The sequence below is a fragment of the Mauremys mutica genome, chromosome 8, assembly GCF_020497125.1.
Source record: "Mauremys mutica isolate MM-2020 ecotype Southern chromosome 8, ASM2049712v1, whole genome shotgun sequence".
NCBI lineage: Eukaryota > Metazoa > Chordata > Testudines > Geoemydidae > Mauremys > Mauremys mutica.
This window is the reverse complement of record NC_059079.1, coordinates 61,701,055-61,718,643: the sequence shown is the minus strand read 5'-3', so window position 1 is coordinate 61,718,643 and position 17,589 is coordinate 61,701,055. Positions and strand designations below refer to the sequence as shown.

Genomic DNA, 17,589 nt, shown 5'->3' with positions numbered 1-17,589 from the left:
AACGCTGTCACGTGACGGTGCAGCGGCAATCATGGTCCCAGCAAAACTATTGTCATAGGACCTACCCACAGAACAATGACGATGACGGAAGCCAGGCTCCGCCCCCAAAGAGTCATGGCGGCCGCATTCCAATGGGCGTGGTCACATGACGTGTGGCCGCTCCTTACCGGGGCACCGGGGGCGGGGGGATACGAACTGGAAGAGGGGGGAGGAATTTTCTTCCGGGGTGCGGCCCGCTCGGGGGGTTTCGCTTCCGGGACGGTGTTCCGGCCCGTTCCCACCCCCGGGAGGTAGGTACCTGCTGTATTCGGGGTCCGGCAGCCCCCCGGGGTGGGGCGAGGCGAGGCCTGGAACCGCCCAGCTCCCGAGGCGCTGTCACTCTCACCCCCGCGGGGTCGGAGCAGGGGGCCCCTCCCCGGCCCAGAGACCCCTGCCAGGGGGCAGCGCAGCGCTCCCAGGGACACCCTCCCCGCGCGGGGCACCGCCTCCCCCAGGGGCTGCCTCTCCCTTATCCCAATACCACCTTAGGGCTGCCCCAGTACCCCTAGCCCTGTCCCACCGGCGGCAGCTCCCTGCCACATCCCCCTGCCAGGGGCTGCTCCACCACCCACAGCCCCGTCCCATGAGGGTCACCTCCCCCCTATCGCTAGGGCCGCTTCACCCCCAGCACCCTCCCACCAAGGACAACTACTCCTCAACCCCTCTGTGAGTGGCTGCTCCAGCCCATGAAGAGCAAGCTCCCCTCATTCCCCCGTCCCCAGCACTGTCCTACCCATCGTACCTCCCTCCCATACCCCAACCCAGAGCTGTCCCTGAACCACATCCCAGTGATGTGCTGTCCCTCTATCCCGCCAGGAGTAGCACGTCTGCTCTTTTCCTAGCAAAAGGCAGGGCATCCCCATCGAGCAACCTCATTAGCTACCTACCAGCCTTGAAATCCTCCTTAGCAATAACCTCCACCCTGTGGTCTTGCGTACACTAGACTTTTGGGGGAATTCTTCCTTAAGTGCACAGCCACCAGTCGGGGCCAGTGATCTTGTGACTGCTTGTGTATACGAGGCATGGATTGCCACCCATGTTTTTAGTCACTGTGTCCTCTAGACCTGCTCTGAGTAGGATTAGATGGCAATCCCTGACTAACCCCCCACACTACAATTGCCTGCATGGGTGGTGCTGCAATGTCAATGCAAGCTGTGAGGGGCAGACTCTCTCATCCCTACCCTGTCCCACACATCCTCTCACCCTCTACCCTACTCCCCTTCCATATGAAGGGCAAGACTCTTCCTACTTCACCTTGCCCCCCCCCAAGTATGTTATTTACACAGCACAACAAGGGTGCAGTTGCCTTGCAAACATAAGATGAAGTCCCCTCCTTGAGGAATTTACTATTAAAGTGCAAGGGCAAAAATATTTATTGGGCGGTAGAAGCCAAGAAAAAGATTACAGTGATAAGATCATGTGGTTGCTTCCATTTGTTGTAGACGCAGGACACGATGGTTCTGCATTTTAACTTTTTTCTTTAAGAGTGAAAGCTTTTACTTTGGGTTGTGTTATTCTGATGGAACTGGAGTGATTGGAGTAAAGGAGGCTGGATAGTGTGCAAGCACCACAGGTTGTTAGAAAGACACAGGGTAGGAAAGTGGTTGTGGGGAAAGATGTGCACTAGGGAAGGATAAAGAGTGGCAGGGGTCAAAGAGGTAGATGCAGGTAGTACACATGAGAACAAGCAAGTTATGACACCAAAGTTAACTAGTTGGTGACTGGTTTCAGGCTTCCAGAGATAAGGTGGAAGCAGTGGTGAAATTAGTTTGTAGTGAAAGGCCCTGAAGGTGGTTCCTTGGGGCTCCAGTTTTAGAAGAGCTGGCAGAAGCAGAGTGATGCTACAGTAGAGGAGCAGCTTTTGTAGCCCAGTTATGAGAAGTATCTCTTGTGCAAATCTCCCTCCCTTAGAGGGCTGGTCCTGGAGCACAAGTGTGTGGCTTGCCTGGGACCAAGGTGGGGGGAAAAAAAAAAAAGTAGCATCAAGAAAGCAGAGAACAGTGACTCAGGCTGCTGGCATCAGTGTGAATCCAGCAGAGCTGAAACCGTTAAGAGGCTGTTTCCAGAAGTTTGGCTCAAACAGTTGTTCTGGAGCTGTATAGGGTATGAAATGCTGTTTCACGTGACTCCTGCTGGTTATGTTGGGTTTGTGTGCTCCGGCTATTGGCGGCAGTGGTTTGGAGACACCCTACTGCCCCAACACATTCTACACACATGCTAGCCTATCAGCAGTCACTACTAGGGACTTTCCGTTTGTCACCTACTCCTGTGCAGGAGTTTCTGAAAAGAATCAGGAGTGAAGTGTTCTTTAGTCTCCAGATAACATCAGACTCTGCATGATGTATTGATAAAACCTTCTAAGACAAGAGCCCTACTATTGCTAACTCCGAGTATTCAGAAGTCATGGCTAGGCTTCCCCCCCACCCCCCATGATATTTTAACTGAATAAACTTGGGGTTTTTATTTGCCTTGTTTGAGCCTTAAAAACACTGTTGCAAAAAAGCAAACATCATTCTGGGATGTATTAGCAGGAGTGTTGTAAGCAAGACACAAGTAGTAATTCTTCTGCTCTCCTCTGTGTTGATTAGGCCTCAGCTGGAGTATTGTGTCCAGTTCTGGTTACCACATTTCAGGAAAGATGTGGGCAAATTTGAAAAAGTCCAGAGAAGAGCAACATAAATGATTAAAGGTCTAGAAAACATGACCTATGAGGGAAGACTGAAAAAATTGGGTTTGTTTAGTCTGGAAAAGAGAAGAATGAGGGGGGACATACGAGTTTTCCATTACATAAAAGGTTGTTATAAGAAGGAAGGAGAAAAAATGTTCTCCTTAATCTGTGAAGATAGGACAAGAAGCAACGGGCTTAAGGTACGTCTATACTACCTGCCGGTAGTGTTTGATGTATTGGGGATCGATCTAGCGTGTCTCATCTAGACACTATAAATCGATCCCCGAATCGATGCCTATACTCCACCTCAGCAGGAGGAGTAAGCAGAGTTGATGGGGGAGCCGCAGCGGTCAGCTTGCCGCCATGAGGACGGCCAGGTAAGTCAAATTAAGATACTTCTTAGTTCAAACCACCCCCCACTAGTGTAGCCCAGGCCTAAAATTGTAGCAAGGACAGTTTAGATTGGACATTAGGAAAAACTTCCCAACTGTCAGGGTGGTTAAGCACTGGAATAAATTGCCTAAGGGGGTTGTGGAATCTCTGTCACTGGAGATTTTTAAGAGCCAGTTAGACAAACACCTGTCAAGGATGGTCTAGAACTTAGTCCTGCCTTGAATGCAGGGGACTGATCTAGAAGACCTTTCGAGGTCCTTTCCAGTCCTACAATTCTGTGATTCTAAGTTGCATTACACAGGTTTTTTGCAACACTAAGGTTAGGAACTAATATACTGGAAAATGCAAAAATCAAGGTCTCACAGCAGCTTGGACTCATACAGTGTATGTTTTATTGCTTGGAATTTACCTTCTTAACAGTGGGGGCAAGTTAAAGGTGATTTAACCTTTAAACCTTTAAAGTCGGGAACTTGTCTGTGGACAAGCTACAACCAAAAGTTCTCAGTTAGGCTTACCCAAGTCCTAAAGTGTCATCTCTTCACAGTCAATGTAAACAAAGGTCTTCAAATCCCCTTGCCTTTGGGGCAGGATGGATAAAGGTCAATTTTTTTAATTAAAAAAAATTATTTAAATCTTTTTTTATAAAATGCTTTGAGGAAAAAACACCTATCTAAAGATAGTTTTAATTAAGAAACATTATAGCTCAAAGATATCTCATCATGGAATAAGGGTTATAAGTCTATAGTATGACACAATATATTCATGTAATGTTTAAGATAAGTTTTATAAATTAGTTCCAATAGTTCATGGATTAGGGACCCAATTTTATGGGGCTCCAGGGGCTTCTGTACAGATTATTAAGGTTAATCTTTCTATCTACCCAATGGGACTCAGTGCTCAGTCTAGAAGATACCATCAGAGATGCGTAGTTTTGCAGTTCTCAGACTGTGGATTTGTGTCACCAGAGGTAACATGCTTATTAACAGCAAAAAAATTTTTAAAGAATTATATAGAGGTAAGAAATAGTTAAATAAAACAATTTAAATGTCTGTCTGGTGATGTTCTCCTCGTAATACAGCCTGGCAAGAAAATCCTCCAAATATTAATGATTAACCTGTTGAATTGGAGATAGTTCACCTCCCAATGACTTCATAAATATCTACTTCAGTTACCTTTGGTAAATGAAATAACCAAACAATCATTTTCTGATATAGCTGTAAAACTAATCTGAAAAGTTTTCAAAATAAATCACAAAAATATATAGTGTGCACCTTCTAAAAATGAAACCTGCATCTATCTCTGAGTTGTGAAGAATATGTATTAAGGTTATAACAACCAACAAGAATGCACGTTTATGTAGAAATCCATGATTAAATCGAGTCTTCCTGACTAGTGATTTAAATCAAATCAAATCAAATCCACCCTGCTTAGGGGGGAAACAAATACAGGTTCTGATTTTCCTCTGCCTTCAGGGTTAAGGCAAACAAACTCACAGATTGTTTTTAAGAGTCTCTACCAAAAACAGCTGGCTCCTCTTACCATGCCTGTAGAATAGGACTGCCAGTAGCCAACACCTTATTGAGGTCTTCCTTCTCTTATATATCTCAGGCTGGTTTCCTGGGAGGCTAATAGGCTCCAGCTGCTTCTGAACCTTATCCATTAATCCTTGCCTCCCATCATAGTCCTGCCTGGAACCCTATGTGTAATATACCCTGATGCAATGCCTTTCTGTGTTTATGATCAGAAAGAAGACCTGAATGATTTAACAAGAGAAAAAATACCATTTATTTTTACATTAGAAATGTGCAAGTGGAAAACTTAGTAGGATTATGTGATCTCAGGCCTCTGATCCTGAAAACATTTAAGCATGTGCATAACTTGATGTCAATGGGACCACTCACATGAGTGAAGTTATGCATGTGTTTAAATGTTTGCAGGATGAGGGCTATAGATATCAGACAAGTGACACCAGATTAATTAAGAGGGGAAGTGAAACTCTTTTTTGTTACCACCAATTTACTCAAACACCCTACAAACAGTTGGATCTGTTTTTTAAATATTCAGCATTATTGTCCCTTCAGTTAAGGAGTGAGAGAGCTCATAATGCACATCTGACACTTCTGAGACCTCCAACAAACCAAGGAAGACAAGACTTGACATTCCAGATACTGCTAAGGAAAACAAAAAAACAGAATAAAATGCTTCTTTTAAAAAAATAAAACAAACCAACCCACCTTTTGGCTTCTTACTACATCAGAAAAAACAAAAGGATACCCATCCAGTTTCCTTTCCTTTGTACATCACTGTTAACAGTACAGTCAAGACCCTGGCTTTTATATTTCCTCATGTTTAAAATTCTAACCTTAGCACTGCATTAACTTAGACCTTTGCACTCCATTTTCTTGTTTGTTTTTTAAAAGACAGGAAAAAAAGGAAGAACCTTTAGATACGCACTTTGAAGTTGCACAATTGCTTTGCGCAACTTATGGGTTTTAATCTTAACCACCCTGTAGATACACAAAATTTCTACCTGCGGCATTGTACAGTTTTGCAATGTTTTGCACAGCTTTGTGGTACGACAGACGGTTATGTAGCTTCAAGCTTGGTATCGTATTTTGCTGTGCATGGACAAACCCTCTGCAGAGTGCCATTTAAGCTTTAGTCCCCGATCCTGGAAAGACACACATGCTTAACTTTATGCATATGACTAGTCCCATTGACTTCGTGATTTCTCAGAGTAGATACAATCTAAGGCAGGATATTCCTGGATTCCTCAAAATTGTTTTGATGCCTGCTGCAGTCTGTCTAATCAGCATTTCAAATGCCTTCCAAGTTGGAGCCTGTTTATGTCACAAGTGGTTTTTATTGAGTGCTATTTACTTGGTCTGCATCTATAGTCTCAGGTTTTTAATCATTCTTATTTGTAATTACATCTACATTTGGCCCATTTGAAATTTTTACCATATATGGCCAAGGCTCATTTTCTAACTTTGCCAACAAGATACACGAGGATCATAGAAAAATGAAGGAAGGAAAACTAATTAACTTCTTGTCATTAACCATCATGATCTACAATTAATATTTTGCTGTATTCATCTCCTTGCCCAAAGAAACAAAAATGATAGCTACTGTATTTTTCATTTTCACAGCGGCAGCTTGGCCAGTTTATAGAGCACAAGACTTGCAGTTGAGAACTGGATTCTCTTCTAGCCTGTCACTGACTTACTGTGTGATTTTTTTATTTTTTTTTGGCAAGTTTCAGAAGTGTCTACTAATATTGAGAGCCTCCATTTTGAGTGCCCTACTGGAGATACCTTGGGCCATGTTTTCATTTAGTTCAAATGAAGTTACATGGTTCAGCCCCTCTGAAAAGTTCTTGGAAGCTGGGCAACCAAAGTTAGTGGACATATGGAAATTTAGGCCTCAACTTTCCATCTTTATTTCCCCTTCTATAAAACATGGGTATAATAATACTTGCTCTTCTTTGTAAAGTCCTTTGATATCTATAGATTAAAATGATGTATAAGTGCTAAGTATTATCATCATCCATTAGGCAATCAATTACATATGTTAGTGTCTCAACCATTTGTAATGTTTTCCAAGTCAGGGAAAATCACTTCTACTGAACTCAATTTGGAGGCCCACAGAGTGAACTTTTGAGAGCTAAGCAGCGGGAGTTGTGGAGGTGGGTCCATAAGAGGATTAATTCTCTTATAAAGTGATCCACAGAATGCAAAAGTTGAGACCCAGTGCAAGCATTAGTAAATCAAGCTTCACAACACCTCTGGGAAAATCAAAGTGCTTCAAGATTCATAGATTACAAGGCCAGAAGGGACCGTTGTGATCATCTAGTCCAGGGATTTTCAAACTTCATTGCACCATGACCCCCTTCTGACAACAAAAATTACTACATGACCCCAGGAGAGGGGACCGAAGCCTGAGCCCGCCCTAGCCCTGCTGCTCTGGAGGGGGCCCAAGGCCCAAGGGCTTCCGCCCCAGGCAGGGAGCCAGTAACCTGAGCCCCGCCACCCAGAGCTGAAGCTCTCAGGCAGGGGTGGCCAACCTGAGCCTGAGAAGGAGCCAGAATTTACCAATGTACATTGTCAAAGAGCCACAGTAATATGTCAGCAGCCCCACATCAGCTTCCCCCACCCCCAGCTCCCAGTGCCTTCTGCCCATGGGTAGCTCTGCTGATCAGCCCTTCTCCCTCCCTCCCCACACCTTCCGATCAGCTGTTTCCTGGCATGCAGGAGGCTGGGGGGCGGGAGGGGAGGAGCGAGGGCACTGCAGGCTCAGGAGGAGACGGGAAGGGGTGGAGTGGGGGCAGGGCCTGTGGCAGAGCCAGGGGTTGAGCGGTGAGCACCCCCCAGCACATTGGAAAGTTGGAACCTGTAGCTCTAGCCCCAGAGTTGGTGCTTATACAAGGAGCCACATGTGGCTCCGAAGCCACAGGTTGGCCACCCCTGCTCTCAGGCTTCAGTTCTGGCCCTGGGTGGCAGGGCTCAGGCTTTGGCCCCAGGCCCCAGCAAGTCTAATGCCAGCCTTAGTGACCCCATTAAAAAGGGATCCCGACCCACTTTGGGGTCCCGACCCACAGTTTCAGAACTGCTGATTATCTAGTCTGACCTCCTGCATAACCCCAGCCAGAGAATTTACACAACGTAATTCCTAGAGCAGAGCTTTTACAAAAGCATCCAATCTTGATTTAAAAATGGGCAGTGATAGAGAATCCATCATGATCCTTGGTAAATGGTTAATTACCCTCACTGTTAAAAATGTACACCTTATTTTCAATCTGAATTTGTCTGTCTTTAACTTCCAGCCCTTGGATCATGTTATACATTTCTCTGGTAGGTTGAAGAGCCCATTATTAAATATTTGTTCCCCGTGTAGGTATTTATACATTGTAATCAAGTCACCCCCAAGATCTATGGGTGAAAGGTGCTCCAAATGTGAATTATCACTAGTCCAATTAATCCTGTTTTTCTTTCCAGCTGGGTTGTACACCTACAACTGGGGCAGCCATGGAGAAAAGTGGAAACATTCAGCTGGAGATCCCTGACTTCAGCAACTCTGTCCTGAGCCACCTCAACCAGCTGCGCATGCAGGGCCGCCTGTGTGACATAGTGGTCAACGTACAAGGACAGGCTTTCCGTGCTCACAAAGTGGTGCTGGCTGCTAGCTCGCCCTACTTCCGTGACCATATGTCATTGAACGAGATGAGCACGGTCTCCATTTCAGTCATCAAGAACCCCACTGTTTTTGAGCAGCTCCTTTCCTTTTGTTATACCGGGCGGATATGCCTGCAGTTGGCTGACATCATCAGTTACCTAACGGCAGCCAGCTTCCTGCAGATGCAGCACATTATAGACAAATGCACGCAGATCCTCGAGGGAATTCACTTCAAAATTAACGTGGCAGAGGTTGAAGCTGAACCGAGCCAGACTAGAACAAAGCATCAGGAGAGACCCCCAGAGTCTCACCGGGTTACCCCAAATCTAAACCGCTCTCTGAGCCCACGCCACAACACTCCAAAAGGGAGTCGTCTAGGCCAGGTCAGCACTGTGCTGGACATTCGGGAGCTGAGCCCCCCTGAGGAGTCCACCAGCCCTCAGATAATTGAGCAGAGTTCAGATGTGGAGAGCAGGGAGCCCATATTGCGGATTAACAGAGCAGGACAGTGGTACGTTGAGACAGGAGTGGCAGACCGTGGGGGACGGAATGACGATGATGTTAGGGTGCTTGGAGGAGTGCGCATTAAAACGGAGAACCTGGAGGAGTGGCTGGGAACGGAGAATCAGCCATCGGGAGAAGATGGGAGCAGCGCTGAGGAGGTCACAACCATGGTAATTGACACAACAGGCCACGGATCGATGGGCCAGGAGACTTACACATTAGGGTCATCAGGAGCCAAAGTGGTTAGGCCAACCAGCAGTGAGATTGACAGGTGAGGTTCCTTTAACCCATTTACTGAGTGTGGTTGGAAGAGCAGAGTCCACAATATTTGTATCTGGCTTGACCATGTGTCTTCCCTGATCATCTATCACTGTTTATTTCACACACTATTCTTAGGCATATGTGCTGAAAGATTTTCTTTAAAAGTATATCTGTTACTAGTCCTCAAGTATTTGCTGTGTGGTGAATAAGAACAGTGTCTCCAGTTACAGGCTAGATAGGGTAAAATCATAAGGGTATCAACCATTCTCCTTCAGAAACAAGCTGGTCACTAGCAGTAAGTCAGGAGGAAATCTGCCTCCCCATGGTACTGGATTGCAGAATTCAGTGTGTTGGGGGAGGGTGTTAAATCTTCCTCTGAAGCAGCCATCATTTGGCCACTTTGAGAAAGAGAACATGGGATTGGATGAACCACTGTTCTTTCCTGATGTGACAGTTTCTCTGGTAAGAGCAGAAGGCCTTCATTTATAAGAGGTGATTATATTTGTGTTGTTGGCTCCCTATCCCTCTACCTCATTTGTTCTGATTAAAGCAAAAGGTTCTGGCTGTATTTGTGGTGCTTTTCCTCACCATTCCTTCTCTTCTCTCCCATCCCAAACCCTCCAGTCCTCTGGGAGAGCAGCTTCCTTGAAATGGTGGATACCCCATCATTTGAAACTATACAAGCTCTGTAAACGATACTGGAGGTAACGATCCTAGGCTGGCCTTCAGGGGAACAAACTAGCTCTGGACAGGTCTCATTTTTAATTTCTGTGATTCTGTTCATTCCTCTCCTTAGATCAGCTGGCCTTAGACACTTGGGTATCCATCGTTTTTCACCACACACAACTTCCACCGCTCCTTCCCTGGAGCCATCTGCATCATCCGTGGGACATCCCTCAGCTGTACTTGCCCAGGGAGTTGGAAGACTGGAGGTGCCTTTTGAGCAGAGGTTTCTTCTTTTGCAGTGCTGCCTGAGTCAGTGGGCTATCTCATTTCCCTTTTTATTTTAGTAGCAACCAAAAATCTGCCTATTCCTGAATCAAGTTGATTGACCCAGTTTCATATTTCAGATATTAACACTGGAAGCACAGACCAGTCTGTCCTGGTGTTTTTGACATTTGCACTGCTCCACATTCTGTCTCCTGATGAGGAAGGAGAGACTCTCTGCAGATGCTCCCCTTCCCTCCCCAGTACATATACTGACCATACTGCACCGATAGCCATTAAAAATTCTATTTACACTCTTCCCCCCACAGATTTAGCCCTTCGGGCAGCATGGTTACTGTAACTGAGCGGTACAGATCGAAAAGTGAGTCTCCCGGGCGGATGGATGAGCCTAAGCAGCCCAATTCCCAGGTACACAACCTAGCTTAGGGGTTTGGATAACCAGTGACTGATGGTGTTGGAAAGTTACAGTTACTGTATTGTGGCCGCATATGCATGTTATACTTGATAGAAATGCTTTATGTGTCTGTGGCAACGTAAGACTTAGGATGACTTTTGCTATTTATTCCCTTGCTTTTTAAGTGCTTGGGTTTTATAAATGACGTAAGAGGTAACTCACACTTTGGTTAAAAGAACAAGAAGATCGCCAAACCATGTTTACACAAACTCCTGCTGATGCTGCCATGGGTGCAGCTGTGTTGATAGTAGTTCTGGAGGGATTTTTTTCCCCCTAAAAATGCCCTCAGATAGCTAGAGTCATAGAAGATAAAAGCTGTCTATTGGCTTCCAGCTAACTTGACTAGTTCAGGTGTTAGGAGCTTGTGCTGATTGTTCTGGGTTCTGTCTTCACTGATGCCCTTGATGGGGTGGTAAAAGTGCACTTATGATCATTTTAAAACATGTCTTTGAGGGATAGAGGAATGCAAGGAAAAAGACATTTTGCAAAGATGTCAAAAAGCAACCATATTAAAGGCTTTTACTTTCTGAATGTACGTACTCAATGTAGTAAATGTTTAGCACAAACTTTGCCTGTCACTGGTCCATAAACCTGAAAAGCATGAGGATTTTGTTGTTGTTATAATAGGGAACTAAAATCAACCTTAACAGTGGGAGGCTACCACCTCTCCAGATTAAACCATGCACAGCTACAGAGCCAGGACTACAGCTTTAAAAAACTTTGCATCTTTGAGCCAAAGGAAGAGCTCTGTAAGATATCATCTGTAGAAGGACTCTTGTGTTCCTACTAAGTTGTAGTTGGCCAATAGAGTTGGCCTCCACTTCTCTCTTTCTCTCTCTCAGGCATAGGACCCAGGACTCCAGCTGAAGTCCAGCTGTGGGCACTCCGCATCTCTGAAATCCAGACCCAAAGTGACTGCTCCTGATCCCATTGAGGTCAATGATAGAAAATACCCTTTGACATTAATGGTGCTGGATTGGGTCCATAACTGTCAATGGGAGTAGGATTGGGCCCCAGACTGTCCATTGTTAATAGCTTTATAACAAACTGTTTTTTTCACATAGAGCAGGTGCCTGAGTTTTCAAGGAGACTTAACTTTATGGGAAATTTGAAGGTTAGTACCAGGCCATTGTAAGCTGGAGTGGAGACCAAGGAAAGTTAGACAAAAGTCAAAAATTCAAATTGGTAGGTTTGTAATGTGCCATAAGATAAAAATACCTTGAGTTTTCATCATACTTTGCAAAAACATCCTACTGTGGCTTCGGAAGAAATCCAGGAATGTTCAGATCAAGCTAAACATATAGGGCAAGACAGACAGGACTCTATCATGGAAAGTGGTTACTACCCTAAGTATGAAAAGGTTACTACTTCTCCATACAGAAATAGCCTTAAACTCCAGTTGAAAAGACTGGTTGGAATTGTGCCCTTCTAGTCACACCAATGGTCAAGTGTCACATCACCCTGCTCCACTAGGCTTGGTATGGCGGGTGCCATAAAGCTTGCCTATAAATAGAGTACCTGTGGGCAGCACTTCCATGTAACGTGCTGTGGTTTTGTTCCTTTCATTTAATCCCAAGTAGCTTTCTATTCTAAGCATGATTGAATGGCGAGGCACCTGGCACTGGAATCTCCTGCTGTCACATGCTCCATGCTTACCTGCTGAAGGGACGGCCCTTCTGGGGTTACATGGGCTACCTGTCTGGGGGTTTGGCATTTTATGAAACTGGCGTAACACTTCAGATGCAAGTGCTGTGTCCTCCCAACCTGCAGGCAAGAGTGGAGGTATCCAGGAGGCCATGTATTTGCATCAGTTCAGTATGAGTATGGTAGCTGGCGAGGAAAGCAATGTGAATGGTTGTCCTAGCTTCCAAGCTTATGGTTAAAGAGCCACCCTTGGCTACCCTTCTTTCTAGTTTAATAAGATAATGGGGGGAATTAGGAGATCTGCATGCTGTTCCCTGCTTTATAACCTTGAGCGAGTCATTTAAACCCTCTCTGCCTGAGGTTCCCATCTGTAAAGTGGGGTAATAATGACTTCACGTCCCAGTCGTGAGATATAATTCATTGCCTGTGAAGTACCTAGAGCTCTTCAGATGTAATTTTCATACACTTACTTTGCCTTCATCATACAAAATCTCTGTCCATTCACTTACTTTTCTTTTTACAAGTAATATTGAAAAGGGAACCACCAATATTTTAATAAAAGGGTACTGGTCCAGGTTCTCGTGTAGTGAACACAGCTCTGGTACATTTGATCCAAAACTCGATTCAGCTAAGTGCCATACTGATGATAGCCATATTTATCTTCCCAGATCCCAGGGAACAAGTTAGGACCTATAGCAGTGCCTTTTATCTGGTGATCTATTAGTCCTCAGACCAAAAGTCCCATTGAGCTAAGCACTTAAGTGTGTACTTAAGGCTGAGATGTGAGTAGTCCTATTGACTTCAGGGTTTGGCACTTAAGTGTCTGACTGGATCGGTGCTCAGGAGAGAATTAAAAATATCCTGTTTCTTTCTAGCTGACTGTCTTCCTTTTTCTGTCTTCAATGTGTCTGGCCCAGGTGGAGGAGTCCGCCATGATTGGAGTGAGCGGTTATGTTGAGTATCTCCGTGAACAGGAAGTGTCTGAGCGGTGGTTCCGGTACAACCCGCGGCTCACTTGCATTTACTGTGCCAAATCCTTCAACCAGAAAGGCAGTCTAGACCGGCACATGCGTCTCCACATGGGCATCACACCCTTCGTCTGCCGCATGTGCGGTAAAAAGTACACCCGCAAGGATCAGCTGGAGTACCACATCCGCAAGCACACAGGCAACAAGCCCTTTCATTGCCACGTTTGCGGCAAGAGCTTCCCCTTCCAGGCCATCCTCAACCAACACTTTCGCAAAAACCACCCTGGCTGTGTGCCTCTGGAGGGGCCGCACAGCATTTCCCCCGAGACCACCGTCACCTCCAGGGGGCAGGCTGAGGAAGAGTCTCCCCCGCAGGAGGAAGCTGTTGTGGCAGGGGAGACGGCACAGGGATCTGTGTCCACCACCGGGCCAGATTGAAATGGGGTGTGGGGGAGGACCCTCTTCCCGTTTGGCTGTAAGCAGTCAGCACCGAGACGGCGGGCTGGTACTGGAATCAGTGCAATGCCACCACCAGACGGGATGTTGCCAAAACAGAAGATTAACAAAAACAAAGTGCTAAAAGCTTTTCCCCTTTTCCTCATCTCCTTGGGAAAAAACAAAACTGGGTCAATCGACTTCTGATTCAGGGATCGACGGGATTTTTTTAATGTTTTTAATATATTCAGTAGCGATCCAGGAGAAGCAGTCGTTTTATTTCTTGACAGCATTTTGGCTCAGCACCTCGTTCTCTGTGGTGGTGTTGGCTGTAGTGGCCCTAATTCAGTGAGTGCAGTGCACAGGTGTCTGTCTTCGCAACAGCTGCTGGTCCATCACATGAGGTAGCAGGGGCAAGGAACTCTTACCCTCCCCTTTTCCCAGGTAGTTGTCATGTTAAAAAAATCTCACTCTCCTGGTGGATCTTGCCCTGCCTGAGTGTATTTATCCTGTCTTATTTTGGTGTGTCTCTTTTAAATTTTTAATTAAACCATTATTTTAGGGCTTTCTGCTTGCCCTTTCCAGGCATATGGCATTCTGCCCACTTGTTAAAAGCAGGCAGCAACCTTTGAGCAGTATTCTAGAGGTCAGCAAAATCTGAAGCGCTTAGGCTACTGAAAGTAAAATTAGCAGCTGTGAGGTTTGCATTAGACTCGTCTACATTTTTTGAGGAGGGGATTTGGGACAGGGTGCACTTATTGGTGCTAGTATTAATAGCACAGAGCATTCCAACTTCCTGACCGGTTTCTGCACACTGCAGTGCTTCACATGTTGCCAAGAGTTAGGAAGAGATTTCTTGTCTGGATGAATTGACAAGCAAGAGGCTGGCTACCTAAGTCATCTTTGGCATCCCCTGCACTTGGTCTTACATAACAGCAATACTATATATCGAAACAGTCCAATCCCAGTGAAATTATCATGGGTTGTTGTTTTTAACTATGTCTCCGTGTACTAGTTTGATAAGTTTATATAAATCAAATGCAAAAAAAACGACATAAACTCCTCATAATGGTTCAGGAAATTCAAAGTTGCTGCTCCTACAGTATTTGTAACTCTGTCCCTTGCACATATTATATTCCAAGTAGCTCTGAAGTTAAGGGTAAGTGTACCAAACCCAGAGACATGCCTGCATCACGTCTCAGACATGTTTGCACGTGTGTATGTGTTTATAAATAAAAAACAGTGCAGGTACATAGGTGCAAATTCAAAAGAGCAAATGTCTTGATGCCCTTTTAAAAAGTCTTTAAAAATATGCAATAGTTTAAGAGTTGGCTTTGGCTTTGGGTTGTATGTAAGTGCAAATAGGAATGAACTTCTGGTCCTACTGCTTTTGGAGCTTGGAATTGGGGAGGCTGCGTGTCTGAAGGAAGCCTGTCTTCTGAGGGAATATAGGCCTGGTCTACACTGGGAGAGTATGGGGGTCGATGTAAGATACACAACTTCAGCTACGGGAATAGCGTAGCTGAAGTCAACATATCTTATTTCGACTTACCTCCCATCCTCACAGCTCGGGATCGACAGCCGCGGCTCCCCCGTCGACTCCGCTTCCTCTTCTCCCCCTGGTGGAGTTCTGGAATCAACGGGAGCATGTTCGTGGATTGATTTATTGCGTCTAGACAAGACACGATAAATCGATCCCCGATCGATTGCTACCCACCGATCTAGCGGGTAGTGTGGATGTACCCATAGTGTGTGCTGGGGGAGGATGAACATCAGGCTAGTGGGAGGAGCAAGGAGGCGTCTGAAAAACAGTATAAACATTAGCACAGAATTGACAGACAGGAGACCTCAGTTTTATTCCTTTCCCTCCTAGTGACTTGGGGTACATCTACATTCCAAAAAAAGACCTGTGGCAGTGAGTCTCAGAGCCTGGTCAGTTGACTCAGGCTAGCAGGGCTCATGCTGCAGAGCTAAAAAATAGCAGTGTAGACATTTGGGCTCAGGCTGGAGCCTGGGCTCTGAAACCTGGCAGGGAGGGAGAGTCTTGGATCCCAGGCTTCAGCCCGAACCCGAACATCTACACTGCTGTTTTTAGCCCCACAATGCAAGCCTGAGTCAGTTGACCCAGGCTGTGAGACTTCTTGCGACAGAATTTTGTGGTTTGCTGGGTAGATGTACCTTACAGTGTAACTTTGGGCAAACCAAACCGTCCTGTGCCAGTTTCCCTATCTGTAAAATGGGGATGATAATACTTCCCTACCTCACAGTATGCTTGGATGGAAGAATCTCTAGACGGGCAAAGTATTATTATCCAATCTCCTTCTGTGTAATACAAGGGTCACACTCCCTCCTCCACCTCTTTCCCAGCTAGCAAAGGCTGTGGTAGTGTGGCTCTGTGTGTGCAATGTAGGAGAAGCGAATTGGAATAGGCAGTTTGAATCTGGTGGTGCCATGACAGAATGCAATTAGGATGCTCTCTCAGAAGGAAGCTTTGGGGATGTTCTGAGGTAGGATTAGTTGCAAAGTACAGTTCTGTTGATTACAGTAGAACCTCAGAGTTATGAACACCAGAGTTAAAACCACAAGTACGCAATCAAGCAGCAGCAAAGAGAAAAGAAAAAGCAAATACAGTACCGTGGTAAATGTAAACTACTAAAATAATAAAGAGAAAGCAGCATTTTCTTTTTGCCTAGTAAAGTTTCAAAGCTCTATTAAGTCAATATTCAGTTGTAAACTTTTGAAAGAACAGCCATAATGTTTTGTTCAGAGTTACGAACATTTCAGAGTTACGAAGAGCCTCTATTCCCAAGGTGTTCGTAACTCTGAGGTTCTACTGTATTTAAAACGTAGACATTGGTGCCATACCACCTGTCAAGTGGCAGAATAAGACAGTGAAAGCTGTTCTAAGCAGTCACCCCCAGACCATCAAAAGTCAGTGATCTAGTGAAGGTCAAACAAAATAGGACTGGAAAATTTAAGAGTGTTTGAAAGTTGCCAAAGAAGAAAGGAGAGAGGTGGTTGTTAGTGCGGATTTCTCCAGAATCAAGGCAAGAGGGGATATGGGATGCACAGAATATGCTGCTTTAGTCATAGCTTTTGAACTTACCAAAAAAAACCCAAACTATCCTGTTCACACTAGAGAGCATCAGAAAATACTTTTAGTTACCTACAAAATTTTAAGTGTTTAAATAGAACTTTTAAAATACTACCAACTGTAAAACATAAAATTATTTATATACATATATATATATATATATATAATATATATATAGTGGGAAAGTTTCCCTGCTGAGCTTGCTGTGAAGAGAAGGGTGAAGGTGCAGTAACTGCTATACAAGCAAAATTTCTCCGAAGCCGATGGCAACAAATCCATCGAGATTAAGCGATGAAGGGCTGAAATGAAATAGTGAATGCCTTGTTCGTATGGCATGGCTGTGAGTTTCTTGAACAGGTTTTTACTGTATTGATACTGTGAACAGAGGAGATCCCAGTAATCTAGGATCATATCAGCACCTCCTTGCTTGCTGATTCACTCCTCTTAATAGGCCTGGGAAGAGCCATGAAATTGTCTATTAGCCTAGGCTAGTCTAAAAAATAAACAATAATAAAGCTTGTGAAAGAATTTTTTGTATGTGTGCAGCACTTGCCGTTGTACAAGCAACCATTTCTGATTGCATGTGAAAGAGCCAATATTCTTGCCCAGGCCTCGTTGAGGTGAAGTTTATAGCTTGTAGCTAGGATAAGTGTAAAGTATGGGAGTGGGGATCATTAATACTCTTTCTGTACATTTACTGAATGTGAATGTGTGTATATTTGTGTGTGTGGAGATCCTGGTGTCTCTAGTGCTTTCTCTAACAATGCTGAAAGCTATCTATGCTAGCAATTTGAGAACCAGGTCAGAAGGGGCCGTTTTTGAAATTATCATCACTAATGGTTCAGTTTTCTAGTGAAAATGAGGCCAAGATGGGAGAATAGAAATGACTGGTGTCTTGCCTACAATAGAAAAACTACTCATTTTTTAGCAAGGGTGCAGCTGCTTTGAGCAACTTTTCACGACACAGTGATAAAAACTTTAGGCTGGTGTACATTGGCAATCATACCTT

At 44.9% G+C, this 17,589-nt stretch overlaps 1 protein-coding gene across 2 annotated transcripts; it reads left to right on the top strand.

The window, feature by feature from the left end:
- Positions 1–187: 187 nt before the first annotated feature.
- Positions 188–16,740, top strand: ZBTB37 (zinc finger and BTB domain containing 37). Of its 2 annotated transcripts, none has more exons than XM_045028654.1 (4): positions 188–290; positions 8,095–9,047; positions 10,294–10,393; positions 13,001–16,740. In XM_045028654.1, the coding sequence occupies exons 2-4, from the start codon at positions 8,125–8,127 to the stop codon at positions 13,487–13,489; spliced, it is 1,512 nt and encodes a 503-aa protein (XP_044884589.1). In that variant the 5' UTR covers positions 188–290; positions 8,095–8,124; the 3' UTR covers positions 13,490–16,740. The 2 variants fall into 2 exon arrangements, with proteins under 2 accessions (XP_044884589.1, XP_044884588.1); XM_045028653.1 differs by lacking the exon at positions 188–290 and adding an exon at positions 3,029–3,084.
- The last annotated feature ends 849 nt before the right edge of the window (positions 16,741–17,589 follow it).